This window comes from Ursus americanus, chromosome 36 (assembly GCF_024610735.1).
Source record: "Ursus americanus isolate L20-20 chromosome 36, mUrsAme1.1.p, whole genome shotgun sequence".
Lineage (NCBI taxonomy): Eukaryota > Metazoa > Chordata > Mammalia > Carnivora > Ursidae > Ursus > Ursus americanus.
In genome coordinates this window covers 6,956,424-6,979,471 of record NC_142162.1, presented here as the reverse complement: position 1 = coordinate 6,979,471, position 23,048 = coordinate 6,956,424, and the positions used below count along the sequence as shown (strand labels likewise).

General features: G+C 37.3%; 1 protein-coding gene across 4 annotated transcripts in view; it reads left to right on the top strand.

Moving 5' to 3' along the window:
- DMXL2 (Dmx like 2) overlaps window positions 1-23,048 on the top strand; it is a 142,947-nt gene that overhangs the window by 81,169 nt on the left and 38,730 nt on the right. For all 4 annotated transcript variants that reach the window (XM_087859145.1, XM_045812130.2, XM_087859144.1 and 1 more), the window contains exons 14-19: window positions 3,174-3,263; window positions 5,402-5,519; window positions 9,953-10,072; window positions 13,787-14,014; window positions 15,641-17,317; window positions 20,254-20,364. In XM_087859145.1, the coding sequence (XP_087715271.1) occupies window positions 3,174-3,263; window positions 5,402-5,519; window positions 9,953-10,072; window positions 13,787-14,014; window positions 15,641-17,317; window positions 20,254-20,364 (2,344 nt within the window). The remainder of the gene's footprint in view (window positions 1-3,173; window positions 3,264-5,401; window positions 5,520-9,952; window positions 10,073-13,786; window positions 14,015-15,640; window positions 17,318-20,253; window positions 20,365-23,048) is intronic.

Here is a 23,048-nt window from a genome sequence, read left to right as displayed (position 1 = left end):
TCATAGATTTTGTTTCGTGTAGTCATACGCAAATTTCGAAGTGGACTTCAGAACTTTAAAAAAAATAATACCAGTCGCAGTGTTATCCTGCAAAAGAAATTTCAGTAAGCTGAAGTTAATTAAAAATTATTTAAGGGACACCTGGATGGCTCAGTTGGTTAAGCGTTCGACTCTTGATTTTGGCTCAGGTCATGATCTTAGGGTCAAGCCCTGCATTCACATTGGATGTGGAACCTGCTTAAGATTCTCTCTCCTTCTCCCTCCACCCTTCCCCCTCCTCCCTCTCTAAAAAAAGATAAATTAATTTAAAAGATTAAGATTGTCACTTGGTCAAGGGGCGCCTGGGCGGCTCAGTCATTAAGTGTCTGCCTTCAGCTCAGGGCGTGATCCCGGCGTTCTGGGATCGAGCCCCGCATCAGGCTCCTCCGATGGGAGCCTGCTTCTTCCTCTCCTACTCCCCCTGCTTGTGGTCCCTCTCTCACTGGCTGTCTCTCTGTCAAATAAATAAATAAAATCTTAAAAAAAAACATAAGATTATCACTTGGTCAAGACACTGTCAAACAGGGAAGTTGTTAATATTGAAAACAAGCAAAAAGTAGATTTTAAAAATATTGACAAGTTTGCTTTCATTAAAGCCAGGAAAGTAAAATAATAATTAATCTTATTTTGGTATAAATAAATTTAAATATAAAATAATACTGTAAGTTTTAATATGCTTTCTTTTCAGTTTTTCAATAATTTTCTTTTTTTTTTAATTTTTTTTATTATATTATGTTAGTCATCATACAGTACATCCCTGGTTTCCGATGCAAAGTTCGATGATTCATTAGTTGTGTATAACACCTAGTGCACCATGCAATACGTGCCCTCTGGTTTTTCAATAATTTTCAACCGCTTTAATGTTCTGGAAAAATATTAATCATTAAATATATAAAAACATATCTTTGAAGTTTTGCTTTTGTCTCAGGCTTTAATATGGCTCATCAAGACATTTTTCTTTTTAAAGTTTATTTAATTAAATAATCTCTACACCTAACGTGGGGCTTGAATTCACCACCCAAGGTCAAGAGTCATAGGCTCTTCTGACTGAGCCAGCCAGGCACCCCATGACAGTATTGAATCCTGTATTTAAAATTTTGATATTTTGTTCATTATGAATTTTTTTGCATTAATTCTAATTTTAAGAAATACTGCATTGGGAGACCGGGTGGTTCAGTTGGTTAAACGTCTGACTCATGATTTCACCTCAGGTCAGGATCTCATGGGTCATGCATGAGATCAGGCCCTGCCTAGGGCTCTGTGCTCAGCTGGGAGTCCGCTTGAGGTTTTCTCTCTCCCTCTGTCCCTCCCCGACTTGTGCACATGCGCTCTCTCTCTTTCTCTCTCTAGTAAATAAATTTTTTTAAGATTTTATTTATTTGAGAGTGGGAGAGAGAGCATGTGTGTGTGCGTGTGCAGTGGGGAGAGGGAGAGGGAGAAGCAGACTCCCCGCTGAGCAGGAACCCCAATGTGGGGCTCGATACCAGGACCCTGGGATCATGACCTGAGCCGAAGGCAGATGCTTGACTGACTGAGCCACCCAGGTGCCCCAGTAAATAAATCTTTAAAAAAATACTGCATTAAGATATTATTTGTCATGATTATTGAGTTTTGGGCACCCCCTTAAATTTTGCACCCAAGGTGAGTGCTTTATTCACTTTACCCTAATTCTTGCCCTATCTTCTGCTATAAAAAGTGTTCCTTTGTGGGAGGTAAAGTTGAGAAGCATCCTTTTAGTGTTGAATAAGGCATTTGGTAAGGTCTTAGTCACAGTGCTAGCAGGAGAGTTGTGGGCAGGGAAGGCAAACCCTTACCTGGAATGGGTATCCCTACAAGGGGATGGCAACCTTGGTTGCATGTCAGAAGCACCTGAGGAGTCTGTAAAGTGCCTGCGATCAGACTGTATTCTAGACCAATAAATCAGTCTCTGCGAGTGGGACCTAAGCAGCAATGATTGTTGAAGGTCTGTGGGTGATTCAATGTGCAGCCAAGGCTGAGAACCATTGATCTACATTAGTACTTACTAAACTTCAGTATGTACACGAGTCACTTAGAGGTCGTGTTAAAATGCGGATGTATTAGCTTTCGGGCCGGAGAGTCGCATTTATAAAAAGCCTCATGATGCTGCTGTTGTTGCTGGTTCACTGACCACACGTGAGTGGCAGGGGTTCATGGTGTGTTAGAGGTATTCCAGTGTTTTAACCTCACCATCTGTAGGGTACAGTTGCATCCAGATTTCAGTTAACAGACCCAGGAGACCCTACTTCCAGGTGTCCGAGCTAACACTTTAAATCCTGAATCTTGGGCGAATATACTCATAACAATAAATTCGGCCATAACCAGCCACATATTTTGTCCTCCTTGGTCTAATAAGCCTCGAATCTGTTCCTAACCATGTCTCTGGAATCTTGCTGATACAGATTGAAAAAGTGCTACAACCCCAGTGTACGTGCTGTTTTCCCAGAGGCCATCTTGTATTTATATCCCTGGGCTAAGCTGGGATCTAACCCCTCTTAGTGGCCTGGAGGTGGTAAGAAGTAATGGCGGTGATGCTGAGGAGAATGGGCATCTCCTTGTGACGTAACTGCTTCAGGTGAAGTTACTGAAAGGTTTTTATACAAGGGAAGCCTGAGTGGAAGGAGGGAGAAGGGACTGCTCTTTTCAGCAGAAAGGCTTGGGAGTTTGGGGGTCCAAAGTTTGACTTCCGTGTTAGTTCAAACATCCTCATCTCAAAATGCAGAGTCCCACTTCCTCTCAACCATTGTCGGTACCTTCTCACTGGCAGGGTCGTACTTGTACGTGGCATTGCAGATCTGCAAACTATGCACGTGGGTGTGGGGCCAGGTCTGCCGTGGAGCTTTAAGATTGCAGAATGAAGGCATGTTAGAAGAACCGGATGCCTTGACATTCTACACTATTTAGCCAAACACTATAGAGTCTTCTACCTGGTTAGTTCATTTTAAAAACGAGAATAAGAGTGAGTACAGAAATTTGAAATGATTCTTTGAATGAATGAATCACCATTGCCAATCATTGAATATTTAGAGGGGCTTCAAATGCCTGAGATGCTGTATCATACTGACAATAGATTCATAAATTGTTGATGATTCACATTTTCTGTTTTTTATTCACAGAAACTTATTGGAGAAGTGTTTAATATCGTGAGCCAACAGTCTACTGCTCGACCTGGCTGCATTATCGAACTCGATGCAATAACCAACCAAGTAAAAACATGCTTGTGAATTGGGGGTATTAATATACTTTATCCCTGAGCGTTTTATGTGCATATGTTTCACGGTCAGAATAATTCTCTTGTTTGAGAATACTAAATACAGCCAGCTTCTTTTGATTTTCTCGGTGAAAATCTAATGATTTAGGAATTTTTCTCCAGCTAAATTATATCCGTAGCGTTATTTCCTGTTTAAAGGTCATTCGATTCAGTCAGGGAAACCATGAAGGAAAATACAGTTACAGCTGCATAGGGGCTTGGTTTGTGGTTTCTCTTTTTATATTATTCCTCATTTCAATTCAGTTGATAGTTCAGCTTTAGAGTGTTTACCTTGTTAGGCTGAATAGTAGATATTTTTACAATATCCAGTAAAATGCAGATGAAAGTAGGATCAAAGGATCCTACATTTACTTTCTAATCATAGGTCTTTTGTATAGTCAGTGTTCTTCCCTGGCAACTACCTAGGAAAGAGGGAGAACCCTTCTCCCTACAGAGAGTTTGTAAATCCCTTTCTAGTCCTCAAGATGTTTGTTCCTTGAGGATCATAGTGATGGACTAAGGGATAGAACTAATATACTCATTCCAAATAGGAAAAAAGATTGTTTCGGTGAGGAAGTTACCAATGTCTTCAAACAAGGAAATGAAGAAAGAAAGAGCTAACCATATTTAAAAACAAATATAGCTGTATTATTCTTTTTTTCCATGGTGCCCGGTACATTCTGTTGGGGAAAATGTAGTAATTTCCACCAATGTAGAGAAATTACCATGTCAGCTCTTGGCAACAGAAATGTGGCTGCCAGACTCAAATTACTAATGCCTCCAAGGAAATCCCTAACCTGTGGTTTCCTTATTCTCCTCCATAGGGATACGGGAGAAGAGTGGATTGTCTTCATTCCCATAAAGGTCTTCATTTTTAATGGGCTGGGTGTTAAATTCATCTCTCACTGTAGCTTCTCTTCACCATGGGGTATCAACAGAGGTCACTCTTACTGAGCATTATGCTTCTAACTTCATACCCATTCAAGATTTTTTTCCCCCTGTAGCTGTGACTATCTTTAACGCAAAGGCTGGAAAACTGCAAGCACTGATAAATGGCTTAAACTCATTCTAGGTTTGTTCCCAATGTGCTGTATGATTTCTATATCCATGAAGACCTCACCCTTCCCTCTTCATTTATCTTTTCATTTGGGGAGGTGACCATTTTCTCTATGTGAAGAGATTTTTGGTTTCTATGTAGAGAGACCTAAAAATACCATATCACTTCCATAAACATTCTGTGGGTCATCCTAATATTATAGTCCTTTCATTTCTGTGTAGTTTGTAAGGAGGTTGATCTCTGTTCTGTAAGATTTAGCCCACCCATCCATGCTTCCCTTCCTTGAAATCTGTGGGGCAGCCACCTAATTGTCTTGACACACTTCCATCATAAGATTTTGTTTGGATTTAGTTTTTCCTTGAATTTCAGCTCCCTTTTGTGATTATAAGTAGCCATTTGTATTATTTTTACTCTTCTCCTCTGCATTGTTAAAAAACATGCTCACGTCGCATAGCCGTAGCAGCTGACAGTGATGGCTCATCCATCCATTTAGAAATGCTAGTTACTTACGTGTGAATACATTAATCCAGAGGTGTGGCACCCAACTGGCTGTCATAGGGCCCCTCATAATTCCCACCAGACAGACTGGGAATACTTTGAGGACGTTCCTGGTTTTCCTATTTTTGGTTCCCAAGTGGAGTTAAAAAAACTGAGGGAATCCGATACTAGTCGTCTTATTTACATAGTCAGCATAGCCTTCTCCAGCCAGTCGTGAGACCTAATATTTTTTAGCTCAAAGTGGTGTGGATCACTTATGGGTCTGTGTGTGTGTGTGTGTTTTGAGAAGCAGATCTGTTGATTTGTTTTTATTAGAGCTCTTGAATTCCGCTATTAGCTATAGCATCTTTGAAAGCAATTTTCTCTGCCCAGGTGATTCTAATGATTTTATTTTCTGTTGCTTTTTCCTTTCTAATTTGTCAGTTGATAAAGAATAGAAATTGTTAGATTTATTTCTTCTACATTAGTGTTCTTGGGGAGGTGGTGGGTGGAAGACAGGGAATTTCAAAGATAAAACTTCATTTTTTTCATATTTGTAGTGTGGCTCAAATACACAGTTGCTTCATGTGTTTCAAGAAGATTTCATTATAGGATACAAACCACATAAGGAAGATATGGAGAAAAAGGAAACAGAAATATTTTTTCAGCCATCGCAAGGTACTTTTAAAAAGTTGTCTTGAGTTTGACACCTTAATCTTAGAAAAGAATCTCTAAATTTTTGAGTATGGATCTTTATATCAAAACTCATCACTCTTCTAATTTTTAGCAAATAACACCAGCTCTATAAAAATTGCTTGTTTGTATATAGAGAAGGTAGTGGGTGAAAATTACATTTTGAAAGACAGTTTCAACCAATGGCATAGACTTTTGCCAGGAAAATGTTATTTATGAATCTTAGTTTAATTGTTTTAAAAAGTAATTTTAATTATTCAGTTCTACAATTAAATTACTTTGATTGGTAGTAAGTTCCCTGTATCTCAAGGAAACCAATTAATTTCAGTGTAAGTTTTTAAAAGTCCCCAATACATTGCTGAAGACCATTGATGAATATATTAATATAAGACATTGTTTTGTATGGTATATCAGGAACCTCAGGTACACTGTGAATTAAAGGTACCATTTCACAGTGTTCCCCTATGACACGTAGTATTTGTTTTTTTGTGTGTGAAACTAGTTCTCCATAAGAGCTTTCAAGAATAGACCCCATATGATGTTTAGTTTAAACTTTACTATTTAGTTTAGAATGTTCCCTTTAAAAGTTCTAACTTTGTGCATCTTGTTTCTTATATTAATACTTTCCTTCTTAAGAAGTTACTCAGTTGTCACATGGTTTTATTTTACTCTCAGTAGGGCATAACAGGACTGCTTTATAGATTTAAAATGTGCTTTTCCATATTTCACCTTTATCTGGGTTGGACATTTTTATATGCTTTGCCACAAACCTAGGTACTGTTTATCATTCTACCTCTAACAAGAAATTCATACCAACCTACTAGAAACAATGCTTATAGAAAGTCAGTATTTTATTATAATATTTTTTATTGAAGGACTTAGATTTAAAAATAATTTTTTATTTCCCTCTTTTGATATTTCTTTACGTCATTGCAAAATTAAGCCAGAAGATTTTCCTTTAGATTTTGTGCAGTTTCTTCAATTTTCTTCTTGATTTTATAGCTATTTTCTTAAAGGACTTGATAGGCATATGTTCTTTCTTCCCTGCCCCTGCCTTATCTTGTACTTCCTAAGTTTTAATTAAAAATTAACTTCTCTTTAATTTTTTTAAAACTTTAAAAATTTTTTTTATTTTAAGTAGGCTCCATGCCCAACATGGGACCTGAACTCATGACCCTGAGGTCAAGAGTTCCATGGTCTACCAGGCACCCCTCTAGTTTCTCTTTTAATTAAGAAAAATGCCAGTTACAGACCAAAGTAGAGTGCATGGTTTAAAGATTTTAAGATTTTGTTTCACTTGCTTTATCCTACTTTTTTATTTTAATTTTTATTTTTTTAATAATAATTTTTATTATATTATATTAGTCACCATACAGTACATCCCTAGTTTTTGATGTAAAGTTCCATGATTCATTACTTGAGTATAACACCCAGTGCACCATGCAATATGTGCCCTATTTTCTTTTCCTTTTTTCCTGAAAAAATTTTTAAAAAGATTTATTTATTTTATAGAATGAGCAAGAGGGGGGAGGGGCAGAGGGAGAGAAAAAATCCTGAAGCAGACACCCTGCTGAGCTAGGAATCTGATGCGGGGCCAATCCCACGACCCTAAGACCATGACCTGAGCCCAAATCAAGAGTGCCCCGTCCAGAAATATTTTAAAACAAATCCAGCCATCATGTGGTTTCACTCCTGTATACTTCCACATGCATTTCTAAAAATGACTTTCTTAAATGAGTGCTATTATCACATTGATAAATAACAAAACTCCTCAGAATTGTATAATAACTAGTCCATATTTACTTTATTCAGTTGTCTCAAAAATGTTAAAAGTTATTTGGTTTTCATTTGTTTGGATCCATATCCAAAGTCGATACATGGTATTTCATTGTTTAAGGGTCTTTTAGTCTAAAGTGACACTCCCTTTATACTCTCATCATGCCACTTATTTGTTTTAGAGGAAATTATTTTATAAGAATTTCCCTAAGTAGTTACTTATGGTGTTATTCAAACTTTCTCCTATCAGCAGATTACCTATGTACATTTTATTAGATCAGGGTTCAACTTCCTAGGTAATTCCGCGTCCTTCATCGAAGGACGTAAGGAAGAACGTCACTTAAGGTTGTCTCGTTTTTAGTGATGCTAAGATGCAGAAGATTCAGGAGGTGGTTCCAATGTAATGTTTGCTACAATCTGCTATATCATGGTTTCTTCAATTAATGTTGTTTCCGAATCTATTATTTCATTAAAGATTGCAAAATTATAATTTTCCTAACTTTATCAGTTCTCATTTATTTATTAGCTGGAAAGTATTTGTAAAGAAGAGCTTTCCCTTATCAACCAGAGCTATTTGGTTACTTTGAAATACAGAGTTATTTTTAGGAAAGGCAGGGTAAGTATTTGGTTCCTTCCCTTTAATGACCAATTTCAGAGAAGGGAGTTTGTGCCCAAGTTATGAACAGGGTGATGAATATATTATTGTTGTTGTTTAGCTTTCTTTTGAGTATCATTATGAATCCATTTTTTGAAAACTCTTTATTGAAGAATAATATGGATACAGAGAGGTACTCATCACTCATGGATTTTTATGTACTTAGCATATTTCAGTCAGTTTTCAGTCATTATTCATTTTAATGCTTACATTGTCCTATATTAGGCTAGAGAGGACCCTTTCAAGTTGGTCCTGAGTCCTTCTGACACAGCCTTATTATTCTTACTATTTTACTTTCTTTCAGGCACCGTAAGTTATCCTAGGCTCATGTTGTAGGCATCCTTTGCAAGAATGGAGTCACCACTACAGACTATTCTTGGGGGTGTGGTATTCAGACACAATTAGAGCTCTAGCAGTGCTCATTGCCAACGAGTTCTCATTATGGGTTTTCATCTTTAAAGAAAGTTTTTCCTTACCACCATTCATCAGGGAAATGTAAATCGAAACCATAATGAGATATCACAGATTACATCTGTCAAAGTGGCTAAAATCAAAAAACATGAGAAATAACTAGTGTTGGCAAGGATGTGGAGAAAAAGAAACCCCCATGCATTGTTAATGGGAATGTAAACTGGTGCAGCCACTATGGAAAACAGTATGAAGGCTCCTCAAAAATTTAAAAAAGAACAACCTTCTGATGCAGTAATCGTACTACTCGGTATTTACTCAAAACAAAAGCACTAATTTGAAAAGATATATGCATCCCTATGTTTATTGCAGCATTATTTACAATAGTCAAACTATGGAAGGAACCCAAGTGTCTGTTGACAGATGAATGGATAAAGAGGATGGGGTACATATATACTATAGAATATTATTCAGCCATAAAAAAGAATGAGATCTAGTCATCTGCAACAACATGGATGGAGCTAGAAAGTATAATGCTAAGTGAAATAAGCCAATGAGAGAAAGACAAACACCATGTGATTTCATTTGTATGTGGAATTTAAGAAACAAACAATTGAACAAAGAAAAAAAAGAGACAAACTGAAAAACAGACTCTTAACTCTAGAAAATAGATGGTTACCAGAGGCGAAGTGGGTGGGGGGATGGGTGAAGTAGGTGAAGGGGGTTAAGAGTACACTTATCATGATGAGCACTGAGTAATGTATAGAATTGTTGAATCACCATATTGTACATCTGAAACTAATATAACACTGTATATTAACTCTACTAGAATTAAAAGGAAAAGAAAAAACTACAAAGTTTTTGTTTTGTGTAGATTTCATTTTCGTATGTGAAAAATACAATTGTCAACAGGGAAAATTATATCCACGATGTCTTTTAATAAAAAAAGTACATGAAATTTCTAACAAGTTTCTTCTGTACCACTGCTACTGCCCTTACCCCATGACTTTTAAATTAAAAAAAAAAATGCTGTTTTCGTATATGAAGGAGGATCAATGGCACTTCAGTTTTCCACGTGAGGAGCTCATGTCCCAGTTACTGTGAGGAGCACCCAGTGAAGCTGACTGTGCTTTTCACACTCTCTTTCCCTCTCTGTCTCTCCCTTCCTCTCTGTCTCTCTGTCCTTCTCTGTTTCTCTTCCTTCTGTTTTTTCTTGTCCCTCCTTTCCTTTTTCTCTTATGTGCCCTCTCTTTCTCTTTCTGTATTTTTAGGATTTCATGTTTTTTTTATATAGTCAATATGTTTTAATAAATTGTATTCATTTTTATTCTTTGACACTCAGAATATCCCCTCTTTCACCAACAGGTGTACCTTCATGTTGGCTTTTGTGTACTTTTGACATAGTTCTGTTAGTCTTTGATAGCTACCTAATTTTTGGCACAAAAATTACATAAAACTCCTAAATATCTTTCCCTCTTCCTCCCGACTTGTATACACATGAAGAGAAGTTTTTTTAAAAGTGTCTTTCTTTTAACCCAATACAAACATAACTTAAATATACTTTTCTTTTGAACAATAGGATATCGTCCACCACCATTTTCAGAAAAGTTCTTTCTAGTAGTAATTGAAAAGGACAGCAATAATTACTCTATTCTCCATATGTGGCACCTGCATCTTAAATCTGTACAAGCATGCTTAGGTAAGTAATTATAATCTTATGCAGAGATGATGTGAAATAAATTCATTTTACTGAATATGTTTTAGGTTGGTTAATTCTTTAAAATGTAGATCCAGTGAACTATAAATTGAGTTGCTGGATTGAAGAATGTATATGCCAAGCTTTTAATTACAAGATCATAAATAAATGATGAAACAGGTTAATCTAAAACCAAACCAGTCTGTGGGCACATTAGACCTATTTTTTAAAAAGTTTGATCAATTTATTTTTTCAATTAATATTTATTAAATGCTTATTATGACTCTGTTCTAGACACTATGTCTCTATAAATCTGTTTTGCCCATAGAATTAATATTGTACTTTTCTGTGGATTAATACACACTTTCATCTGACATACTGTACTTAGCTTTAGAATCACTACATTGACATGGATGGAGCTAGAGGGTATTATGCTAAGTGAAATAAGTCAGTCAGAGAAAGACAATTATATGGTTTCACTCATGTGGAACATAAGAAATAGCACAGAGGATCATAAGGGAAAGGAGGGAAAACTGGGAAGAAATCAGGGAGACAAACCATGAGAGACTCTTGATTCTGGGAAACAAACTGAGGGCTGCTGGAGGGGCGGTGAGTTGGGGGGATGGGGTAATTGGGTGATGGGCATTAAGGAGGGCACGTGATGTGATGAGCACTGGGTGTTATACGCAACTAATGAATCATGGAACACTACACCAAAAACTAATGATGTATTATATGTTGGCTAATTGAATTTAAATAAATAAAAAAAAAGAATCACTAAGAGAAGATTTGCTATTTATAAAAATATGATTGAGCATCTGAAGCTCATAAATCGACTATTTTGTAGACTATTAAGAAATCCAACAGTGATAAGTTATATTAGCCATGCTTTTGCTGTACACATTCATATTGATTTCTTAGCAAATTAGAAAATCTGTAGTATGAAGCAAAGAAGTTGATCATGGGTCCTTCTTTTTAGAATGAACTTTAACTTTCTGAGAGATAATTGTTAAAATAAACTGCACAGATAGCCGTATGAAACTGAATCTGCTTTAAACTGGTTAACTCAAAATATCTAAGTTTTTAAAAGATTTTATTTTTTCTGGTGGTTATATAATTTAACTGATTTTATACACATTAAACATTTAATACAGTCAACTAATACTTTTTCTGTTCCCTTTGTAATTCACATTATCACAAAACTCTGTAAACAGCAGTTTTAACTGGGCCATGAACTCAGGTTAGAAAAGCCAAATGATTTGATAGAACATTTACCTGTGCCTGTTTGAGCCTAATCTTCTCGAAGCAGCAGGAATCCAAAAGTTCTTTCAAAGCCTTTGAAGTTCGTTCTTGGTGTTACATGTTGTTTCACAAAAATGCAAGAGTAGAGCGATCTAAAACCAGCTTGTCAAAGAGAATATAGTTTTTTTCTAGGGTTGGACACAGAGCAAGGAACGGTTCTGAAGAGATTAATAGAGGTAGTAACAGATCCTTGTGGTAGGACCGGAAGAATATGATACCTTCTGTCCCCGCTGCTTGTGAGGGAGTTTCCCACTGCTGTTCCCCTTGAGCCAGGGCTAGTGTAGAGTTGCTTGCTTTCTCTGTTTCTGATAGCAGTAAAAGGTCACAAACAGTATGACAGTAGAAGCAAACTAATAATGGGCTCTCTTCAACTACGACAGAAAGCCTCTATCTTTTGGTTCTAACATTCATAGCAGATTTAGCATAGTGTATGCTGTCATTCACAGCTAATACTTGAATTTATCAGTATGTTGAAAATCCTGGCAGAGAATGAAATGATAGGCTTAAATTTGGATGGGGAAGGAACACGGTGACTACCTTTAAGGTGCCAGGCACTGAGATAAGTGCTCTATACATGTGAGACAGACATTATCCCCAGTTTACTAATGGAGTAATATTAAGTAACTTGATCAATTCCACATCTAGTTTGTCATAGGACCAAGTTTCAAAATCAGGTTTTCTGTCTCTTAAGGTTTTTGCCTTTTCCCCCTGCTCTTATTTTCTTTCTTAGCATGAGATATACATTAGAAAATGCTTGGTTTTCAGGAAGAGAAGTAATATAGTTTAGCCTTGTTTTGCAGATGAGAAAATAGCCAGAGATGGTGAAGTGCCTTGCTTGAGGAGACATACCTAGTTAGTGATAGGGCCAGGAAGAGTACTTGTTTCTGCTGAGCACTGATGCAGGTTTGCAGTCTCATTCCATTTTGTGGAAAATGTTTTCATATTTCTCATCTTGTGATCTGCCACTCTAAAATAGATGGATATATTTAACATCCACCAGAAGCAAAAGGGGATTACCCAATATCTCTTAGTATTCTGATGCTTCTTGAGATATACAAAGCAAGCATCATCCTTTCCCTTGATAAATTCACAGTCTAATGGGGGGAGACAGGCCCACAAATAAATAAATGTAATTCAAAGTATCCCTCAAATGTAGCAGAAGCACAGATAACTGAATCTCCTTAGAGATTTATATTCCACTGTAATGTGAAAGCTGGAACTCTTTTGGGAAGAAGATCAGGTCAATACCCCCCCTTTTTTTGTTTTTGGTACAAAAAGATGATTTTATTACAGCATGGAGAAAGGGACCCATAGGCAGAAAGGGCTGCCCTAGGATTGTGAGGAGTGACTGATGATATACTTTAAGTTTATGGAGGGAGGGGTGATAGAGATGAAGTAAGTTTTTAAGGAATTTTGAAGCAAGGCTTTTAGGACCTTGAGGGGCTAGCAGCTGTTAAGGTTAGTATTAGTCTTTAATAAAACATAAATGTTAAGGCACTAAGGCAGCCATGAGTTCCTTGAGGAAGGTCACACTCTGCATGTTTCAGGTATCAGTGGGCTGCAAGCCAGTTGACTGATACTGTCTTACATTTGTTTATCACTTTTATTTTTTTGTATTTGTTTTTGAAATCATCTTGTTTCAGTGCTTGGTAGTCAAGAGGCTGGTATTTTAGTGTCTTCTTTACCACTAGCTAGTTATATGACTGTAGGAAAGTCATTAAGCTCTCTAAACTTACAATTCTTTCATCTACTATGTGAGGCAATACCTTGCTATTTCTCAAAGTTTGATTCATGATACTCTGTTTCAGAAACACTTGGGCCGCTTATTAATGCAGTTTTCTGGGTCTACCCCAAAACAACTGAATCAGTTTTTCTGTGGTGAGGCTCAGGAATCTGCATGATGACAAGTTTCTCCTCAAGCTTTTGATACTTTTTAAGATTTATTTATTTATTTTAGAGAAAGAGAGAGCGTGTGCCTGTGAGTGTATGAGTTGGGAGGGGGGCAGAGGGAGAGAATCCCCAAGCAGACTCCCCACTGAGCACAGAGCCTGACCACTGGCTGGATCCCATGATTCATGAGATCATGACTTGAGCCGAAACCAAGAATCAGACACTTGACCGACTAAGCCACCCAGGTTTTGATACTTTTTAAAGGCCGAAAACATTGGACAAAATAACTTGAGGGTTTTTTTTCTAGGTTTTACATGTTGTGATTAATTATCTGTGATAGAGTTGGTGATGCTAAGAATAAAATAGGAAAAAAAAGTTTGTCAAGGGAACTGAGCGAAAGTCTGAAAATTGACCTTGTCTCCAAAGTAGTTTTAAAAAGCCATGTTTCTTAAGTGATAACAAAGTATTATTCTCGCTAATGTATATAGTGATGATAGTAATGTAGTTCATAATTTATCTTCAAAGCTAAAGCTTCAGAAGGCATTTCATCAGACAGTCTACTTTCAGTCCCTGGACAGAAGAATGTAGACTCTTCTCCAGAAACTTCTCCTAGTGTGAGCCCCATGCCACACTCTGCATCAATTGCCAATCTTCAAACTGCTAGTAAACTTATTCTGAGCTCTAGACTGGTCTATAGCCAACCTCTTGATCTCCCAGAAGGAGTTGAAGTAATAAGAGCAACGCCTTCCGCAGGTAAAGTAACTTGAAGACTGGGCATTTGTAGCTCAGAGTGGCCTTCAGTGAGTAAAATGGACGAACCCTCCTGAAATATGTGTTATGTGGACAATTGTAATTTTATAGTAATGATGTGTCTCTTTAGAAACATGTCTTTATTGGAAAGTTTCCTGTGATAAATGTAATCATCCTGACAGAAAATGGTATGTTTTAATGTGAAGTTTCTTGCCTGCACTATGATTTCCTATAAATAGGAATAATATGATAGTACAATTATAAAGAAAACATGTGTTCATTTGCAAATCATTAAACCTTTTTTTTTTAACTGAGGCTGTTCGTCCACGTTGTGCTAATCACCTTTATTAAATGTATCACCTTTATTAAATATGTTTGAGCAAGAGTTGGGAGGAAATATGTAGGGGAAAATATGTAGGATACAGGATTATAGTTTGGCTAGCCTCGAATGATACCGAGTTTAACAAGGCGGATAAGATAGTTTGGAGGGCAGGTATATTTAAAATGATCTGTCACTTGTAGAGCTGTAATTAAAGAGTTCCTAGAATAGTATTTTTGGGAACTGAAATTGGAGGTTAAGACTGCTAATTACTGGTGAATGATTTTGAGTATGAGGGTTCTTTTATTCATCCCTAAGATAGGTTTGAATTCAGAGTTGGAAAGACCACATTAACAGTTTACTCTGGGCCGTCGTGGCAGGTGCAGATCTGAGCCAGTTTTTAGTCTTTTCAAAGTATTTGGAAAGTTTGGCGTATACACAAGTTTATCAGAATTGATAATATAATAAGTTATATTTTGCAGAGGCTTTGTAAAATGCTTGTAAATGTGTTACTTAGAGTATTACTCCAAGGGAAGTAGTAACATGACCCCTAATATTTAGATGGAAAAGGCTCAGATGTTGAAGCGGCTTTCCCAGTGTTTCAGAGTTATTGATGGACTAGAACTTGAATCCAGGTCTTCTGACCCGAGTCCTAATCACACTTACTCCTCATGTTGTAGTTGACAGTGGATGGGCGGTGTTGGTCTTTGGCAGTCAGGAATAAATATGAGGATTCTGGTTCAGTGTTAAGAGAGTTCAAATTAGCCTTAGTAGAAACGGTGAGATCTAGCAGTCTGTTTAGCTGTCTGAAAACACTTTGATGGTAGGAGCAGATTTAGGGTCTGGATTATTCAGGGTGGGTTAGGGGCATTTGTATGGGAAATTGTAGTGATGGCTTAAGCTTCTCTGCTGAAAGTGATAACAAGCAGAGACTGAAAGTCCAGCGAGGTGTGTGGTGAAGGCGTATATAAATTATAGCAGGTAACGGGTTTAGTGGTAACGGGTTCACTTGTTTGTGTTTGAGTTTTATTTTAACAGAATATTCACCTCATTTAAACTTAATCACCTAAAAACTAATTAAGTGATTATTATTGCATATTTTGATTTCACCAGTGGGCCATTCAGGACTTGTATAGATATCTTGGCCAGTGGACACTTAGTGTAAAGCACTAGTTAAGAGGGGGTTTGGTTTGCAGAATTATAATGAAGAAGCTTATAGTGGCTTTGGATTTGTCATATTGTAGAACTTGATTATTAGCATTTTATTTTGTGGTTCTATTATCATGACTCTCTGCTTTTTCTTTTTTAAGGCCATCTGAGTTCTTCTTCAATTTATCCGGTGTGCCTTGCACCTTATTTAGTGGTTACAACTTGTTCTGACAATAAAGTACGCTTCTGGAAGTGTAGTATGGAAACCAGCCTACAGTGCACAAGTGATGAGAAGGAAACTTACCATTGGAGGAGATGGCCCTTGATGAATGATGAAGGAGAAGATAACAGCAGTACAGTGAGCATTGTGGGAAGACCAGTTGCTGTTAGCTGTTCATACACCGGTCGCCTTGCCGTGGCTTACAAACAACCTGTCCACCACAATGGTTTTGTTTCTAAAGAATTTTCCATGCATGTTTGCATCTTTGAATGTGAATCTACAGGAGGGTCAGAATGGGTTTTAGAACAAACAATTCATCTTGATGATTTGGTGAAGGTTGGGAGCGTACTTGATTCAAGGGTCAGTGTTGACAGTAATCTGTTTGTGTACAGCAAATCAGATGCGCTTTTGAGCAAGGATAGATACCTTATTCCAAATATCAAACATTTAGTACATTTGGACTGGGTATCAAAAGAAGATGGCTCCCACATTCTCACAGTGGGGGTCGGTGCTAATATCTTCATGTACGGGCGGCTTTCAGGAATTGTGACTGAGCAAACCAATAGTAAGGATGGAGTAGCTGTCATTACTTTACCACTAGGTGGTAGTATCAAGCAAGGAGTTCGGTCAAGATGGGTTCTTCTTAGATCTATAGACTTGGTGTCTTCTGTTGACGGTACACCTTCGCTGCCTGTTTCTCTCTCCTGGGTGAGAGATGGGATACTGGTGGTAGGAATGGATTGTGAAATGCACGTGTATGCACAGTGGAAGCATGCTGTCAAATTTGGAGACATTGAAACTGATAGTCCTGATGCAGAAGAGGCAGCAATACAAGACCATTCTGCCTTTAAATCTAATACGTTGTCAAGAAAAAGTATTGTTGAAGGCACAGCTATTGCTGATGATGTTTTTTGTTCACCAACTGTAGTTCAGGATGGAGGCTTATTTGAGGCCGCACATGTACTTTCGCCTACTCTCCCGCAGTATCATCCAACTCAGCTGTTAGAATTGATGGATTTAGGGAAAGTTCGAAGGGCTAAAGCCATTCTCTCTCATTTAGTAAAATGCATTGCAGGTGAAGTTGCAATAGTTAGAGACGCTGATGCTGGAGAAGGAACTAAGCGACATCTTTCCCGAACCATTAGCGTAAGTGGCAGTACAGCGAAGGATACCGTCACCATAGGAAAGGATGGTACTCGCGATTATACTGAGATAGATTCTATTCCTCCACTACCATTATACGCATTGCTTGCTGCAGATCAAGATACGACCTACAGAATTTCAGAAGAAAGTACAAAAATACCCCAGAGCTATGAAGATCATACCAAAAGTGAACCAGAAGATCAGTATTCAGAGCTGTTCCAAATCCAGGACATAACAACAGATGATATAGATTTAGAGCCGGAACAGAGAGAAAACAAATCAAAAGTCATAAATCTTTCTCAATATGGACCCGCTTACTTTGGCCAAGAACATGCCAGGGTGCTTTCAAGTCATCTTATGCACTCAAGTCTTCCGGGCCTTACCCGTTTGGAGCAGATGTTCCTTGTAGCTTTGGCTGATACGGTGGCTACCACTAGTACGGAGCTTGATGAAAACAGAGATAAGAGTTACTCAGGTAAATATCCCCACTAACATTACGAAGTTATCACGAATAGAACCCTTTGTATAATGTGTATAATGATTCACATATTAAATGGCAGTCTTTCTTTAAACCTTGCAATGGAAAGACCTCTCTAGTAGACAGTTCCTGTTACATAATATGATTAATTGTGAACGTAAAGACAGCGGGGCAGGCTGTGACTTGCACATATGACTTCATGGATTTGGGATATCTGTGTACATTCTCACATGAGTTTTTACATGGAAAGCTTTGTGTCACTTTAGATCTATGTGGTCTTGTTTCTACAAACATATTGATTCCTATGGCTTATTTTAATTTTTATTTTACTTTTAGTAATAATGCCCCCTTTGGTAATTTTACTATTAAACCACGAGGCTCATAGGGACCTCATAACCTCAACTTGTTCATCTTTTCATTTCTAGGTATAAATATTTTTTTACAATTACCTAATTTTCCCTGAAACGTCTCTTGAGAAAGAAGTTCTAATACATTTTACTATAATATGTGTTTTGATTAATTTGCTCTGTAACCAGAACATTTTTGGCTGTCTCCTAAAACAAGATTCCATTCTCTTTCATGCAGATAGTTGAAGGTAATGGTGTTGATTGTAAATGATGGCATTAGCCAAGGAAACTGAAAATTACTGATCATTCATTCATTCAGTAAATATTGTGGAGGAGTGAACAGTTGCTATGTGCCAGGCACTTAATGTACTTTATCATACTTAATTATCACAACAATCTCCTGGTAGGTAGCTATTATACTAAATTTTATAGATGAAGACACTGATCCTTAGGGAGATTAAGTGACATATAAGGTCACACAGGTAGTAAGTGGCAGAACTGGGGTTTATATGTGAATACATCATTGCCTCCCAGCCTGTACTCTTACTATTTCACAAGACTTCCAGATTTGAGGAAAAAAGACTGTTCCTCAAAGCTACCTGGAATATATCTCTTCATACACATTTATATACTTATATCCCCAAAGTTTTCTCTTTGTAGATTCAGATAACTAGGGACCTCAGAAGTTTTTGCCTATGACCTATTTTCTAAACATGTTAATTAAAACAAATCCTAATGATTATGAGGTGTGGCGTGCAATAGAGCAAGATTCTCCCCACAGCAGTCTTCAGCCTTTGTTGAAAACTAGTTTTTACTCTGGGATATTAAGAGAATAGGCCACAATCCATGCAAAATAGTTTAAACTTTCTGATTCAGAACTATGTGATTGGCCGGGCAGTATAAAAATGGCTCATCCTGGTCACAGTGCCCTGTCATGGGGTAGTTACGGCAGGAGTTTATGTCTCCAGTTCACAGGTGGGCAACTGAAGCTCAGAGCTTACGTAGGTCGCACATCTCAGTAAATGGATTCTAAGTAAATGAATTCTTCCCAGTGGAATTAAAGGCATTCCTGACTCTGCATTCTCTCACACCCCATATCTGGTCTTTGGACAAATGCTACCAGTTCTCCTATATCCAGAATCCAGTCATTTCTCGCCACTTCTCCTTTTACCACTCTGGTCCCAGTCACTGTCACCTCCTGCCTGGTTATCGACAAAGTCTCCAAAACTGCTTCCTTCTTGTCACCTCAGTCTGTTCTCCATGTAGGAACCAGTGATTAATCACATTTATTCTCTCTCTGCTCAGCATACACCAGTGGGTTGCTGTCTCACGTTAGAATAGAAGCCAGATCCTTACGGAGGTGCGCAAGGCCCCGTGTGATCTGCGTTCATTTTCACTCTACTACACTGGCCTCCTTGTGTCCCAGAAAGACACTAGACACACTCCTGTCTCAGGGTCTTTGCACATTTTGTTTCCTCTGTATGGAATGCTCATTTTCCAAATTTATGCCCGGCTCATTCCCTTACCTCCTCAGGTTTCTGCTGAAGCATCATCTTCCTGGAAAGTTCTTCCCTGGCTATGCCATATAAAACAAGAACCTCTTGCTCCAGGACTCTCTGTCAAGCCTGCTTCTTATTTCTCTGCATAGCATTCTTGCCACCAGACACATTGCTTGTGTGTTTGTTGTGTTTTTGTCTCCTAAAATGTCAGCACCGTGAGAGGAGAGGTTTTGTCCTCTTCGCCGCCAAATCCCCAGCACCTGAACTGTGCCTCATCTGCAATAGATGCTTGATTTGTTGAATCAATGAATGAATGAATGGATGGACGAAGATAGCTGATGGGAAGTAGAGCTGGAACTTGAACTTTGAGAATTTAAAACATTTTATTTTCTCCTAGAACATATGATTTGACATTCTTAGTACTTCCTAAGTGGCAGTTACCGGGCTGGTGCTGTTCATGCTTTTGCGTTGCTTTTCTCCCACAGTGGCTATAATTTTAATTAACTCACCACACTTCATACCTCTGTGCAGATTTAAACAGGAGTAAGTTTGTGAAATTAGGTTAAGGTTCAACCTTAGCTTTGTAACACTAGCCTAGAGAATCGGATTTTTAATCTTTCATGGTACTATGTATCAGTTGAGCTAACCAGAACTAGAAAATACTACCTTTTTAATTAATAATAATGATAATAAAGAAGTGATTCCATTTTAGATGTGTAATTCCTGTCTTTTAAATCTCATCCGACTTCATGTAGGAAATGCTTCTTAAAATTGTGCCTAGCTTACTATGGTTAATATATTTTTTATTGAATTTCAAGATTTCATTTATTATGGGTAGCTGTTAAGTACTGTTATTACCTGTACTAATAATTATATTTTCCCCGCTCATTTTTCACTTGGGAGCTTTAGTATTTACAAATAATTTTGTAAAGATATATTTTTTATAAAGATATTCAAATGTTGACAAAGGAATACACTCAAACATATATTTCGTATAAATTGTTATGATTGAATTGAATGCTTATATCCTAATTTTTTATTGGTTTGTGACCTTTTTCTTGAAACATACTTTCTGTTTTCTTTACAGGAAGAGACACACTGGACGAGTGTGGTTTGAGATACTTACTAGCTATGCGTTTGCACACATGTCTTTTAACATCGCTGCCTCCTTTATACCGAGTACAGCTACTTCATCAAGGTATTTGACTCCCCGTTTGAAACTTTGCACAACTTTTATTTCATACTGTAACGGAATATTTGTATTTATATTTGTGGAAGAATTAGCTAAGTCCTTATATGCATACTTATCATTAGCCAGAAGGTCTTCTTGTCATATAGTACCCACTCACCCTTCTTCTGGGCCTCTTTCCACCCTTTTTGTGACTTTGGCTCTTCTCTCTCAGTTTCTCAGACTTTACTCACTGAAGTCATACTGGCTTATAGGTAAACCTGGTATACCTAAGGCCAAAAAAAAAATGGCCCTGAATTTCTTCAATGTCTGATATTTTTTCTTTAAAACTTATGTATTATTATTTATGTTTTTTTTTATTTATGTTTATTTTAATATAAGCATTATGTTATAAGTCATATACTCACAAGTAAAGCTGATGTTTTGGGAATATCTGCCAGATAGTAATGCAGTAGATTTGTATACTTGTAGCGTACTGCCACACACCCTGATTTAAAATGTAAGGATTTGGGGCGCCTGGGTGGCACAGCGGTTAAGCGTCTGCCTTCAGCTCAGGGCGTGATCCTAGCGTTCTGGGATCGAGCCCCACATCAGGCTCCTCCGCTAGGAGCCTGCTTCTTCCTCTCCCACTCCCCCTGCTTGTGTTCCCTCTCTCACTGGCTGTCTCTATCTCTGTCAAATAAATAAATAAAATCTTTAAAAAAAATAAATAAAATAAAATGTAAGGATTTATGTCAGCCTCCTAATTTACAGATTAGAAAACTGAAACTAGGGGCACCTGGGTGGCTCAGTTGGTTAAGCCTCTGCCTTTGGCTCAGGTCATGATCCCACGGTCCTGGGATTGAGCCCCACATCAGGCTCCCTGGGAGCCTGCTTCTCCCTCTGCCTCCCTCTCTCTCTGTGTCCGTCTCTTGTAAATAAATAAATAAAATCTTTTAAAAAATAAAAAACTGAAACCGTAATGTGACTTGACCAAGATATAGGGCTATTTATTAATAGAGTTGGAACTAGAATCCCAGCCCAGTGCAGTCTTCATTAGACTATGTTCCTTTTGAAACCAGCATCCTGGACGCAGCCCCATAAGTAATGCTTTAGTGTAGGAACTAGAATACCAGGCTTTATAATTTGTTCTTACCCATAGCACTTACTCTTTACCGTCATAAATGTTCTTTGAAAATACAGTTCTAAACAGCTGTCTGATATTCTGTCATGTTTCTAAACTACCTTTCATCTATCCAGTCCTTTATTTTTGAAACAGATTTTGCTGGTGTTCTTTTCTATTTGAATGACCACTGTAGTGAATGACCTTATAACTCTGCATATAAATATTTATGTATATATCTGATTATTTCCTCATGTTACTATTCCAAAAGTGGAATTACTGAATCAGAGGGCTTGAAAAATTCTTAACTCTTTTTTTTTAAGGTAGTTATTTTTATTTTTAATGTTTCAGTCAACAGTTTTCAGTATTGCCAGGTCAGTATTCTAAATTCTGAATGTAACCGTATCTTAGTATTTTTTAATTCAAGTATAGGTAATACACAGTGTTAGTTTCAAGTGTACAATATAATGAACCATTAATTCCGTACATTTTTCAGTGTTCATCAAGATAAGTGTACTCTTAATCCCTGTCCTGTTTCACCCATCCACCCACCCACCTCCCCTCTGGCAACCACCAGTTCTCTGTATTTAAGAGTGAACTTCTTAACTCTTGATAAGTATTGTGCCAGACAGAAACACTGTACTCACTTACATTCCCGGAAGCACTGTTTGATAATTCCAGAACTTAACCCATTGTCGACACTTGATATTATCATTTTAAACAATCTGTGCCATTTGGTTAGGTTTAAAAAAATGATATCTAGAGGTTCTTTCACATTTTAGTTTTAAATGATAGTCAGATGGTAATGAATCACTTAATTACAGTTGTGTAATTGAAAATTCCATTTTCCCTTTGATACAGTTAAAACGCTGGACATAAGAAGTGACTGGTATTACAGGTGATATCTTAGGAACAGTTTTCAGGAAAAAAGTTAAGCAGCTGGTATACAGATAGGAAGGCTAAGAAGAACACAGAAGAACTGCAAAGACTAGCCCACTATTGGTAGACAAAAAATAAATAAATAAAACTACCGTTGGTGCCTCTGTTCTCTTTCTTCTTAATATCTTTTTTTTTTTTTTTTTTTTGGTATTGAGATATGGGGCAGGTCAGCTTAAACTCTGTAGCTATGATTTTTTAATCTGTAAATTAGGGGGCTGATATAAATCCTTGTATCTCAAATCAGAGTGTGTGGCAGTACGCTACAAGTATGCAAATCTACTGCATTACTATCTGGCAGATAGTCCCGAAACATCAGCTTTACTTGTGAGTATATGACTTACAACATAATGCTTATATTAAAATAACATAAATAGTTAGGCTTCCAAATATATTCACTGCTCTTTTAATCTTGCCTTCTGAACCTAATTCCCTTGACATACCCGTGTTTTTTTGTTTGTGCTTAATCATACCAAAAATTTAATCACATTTCATTTAAGGGTATAGAATGTAATATATTTTACATTATTCTTTATATTATAAATTTGCTATTAGCAAAGGTATACTGTCTGCTTTTTTTTTTTTTAAAGATTTTTATTTATTTATTCGACAGAGATAGAGACAGCCAGCGAGAGAGGGAACACAAGCAGGGGGA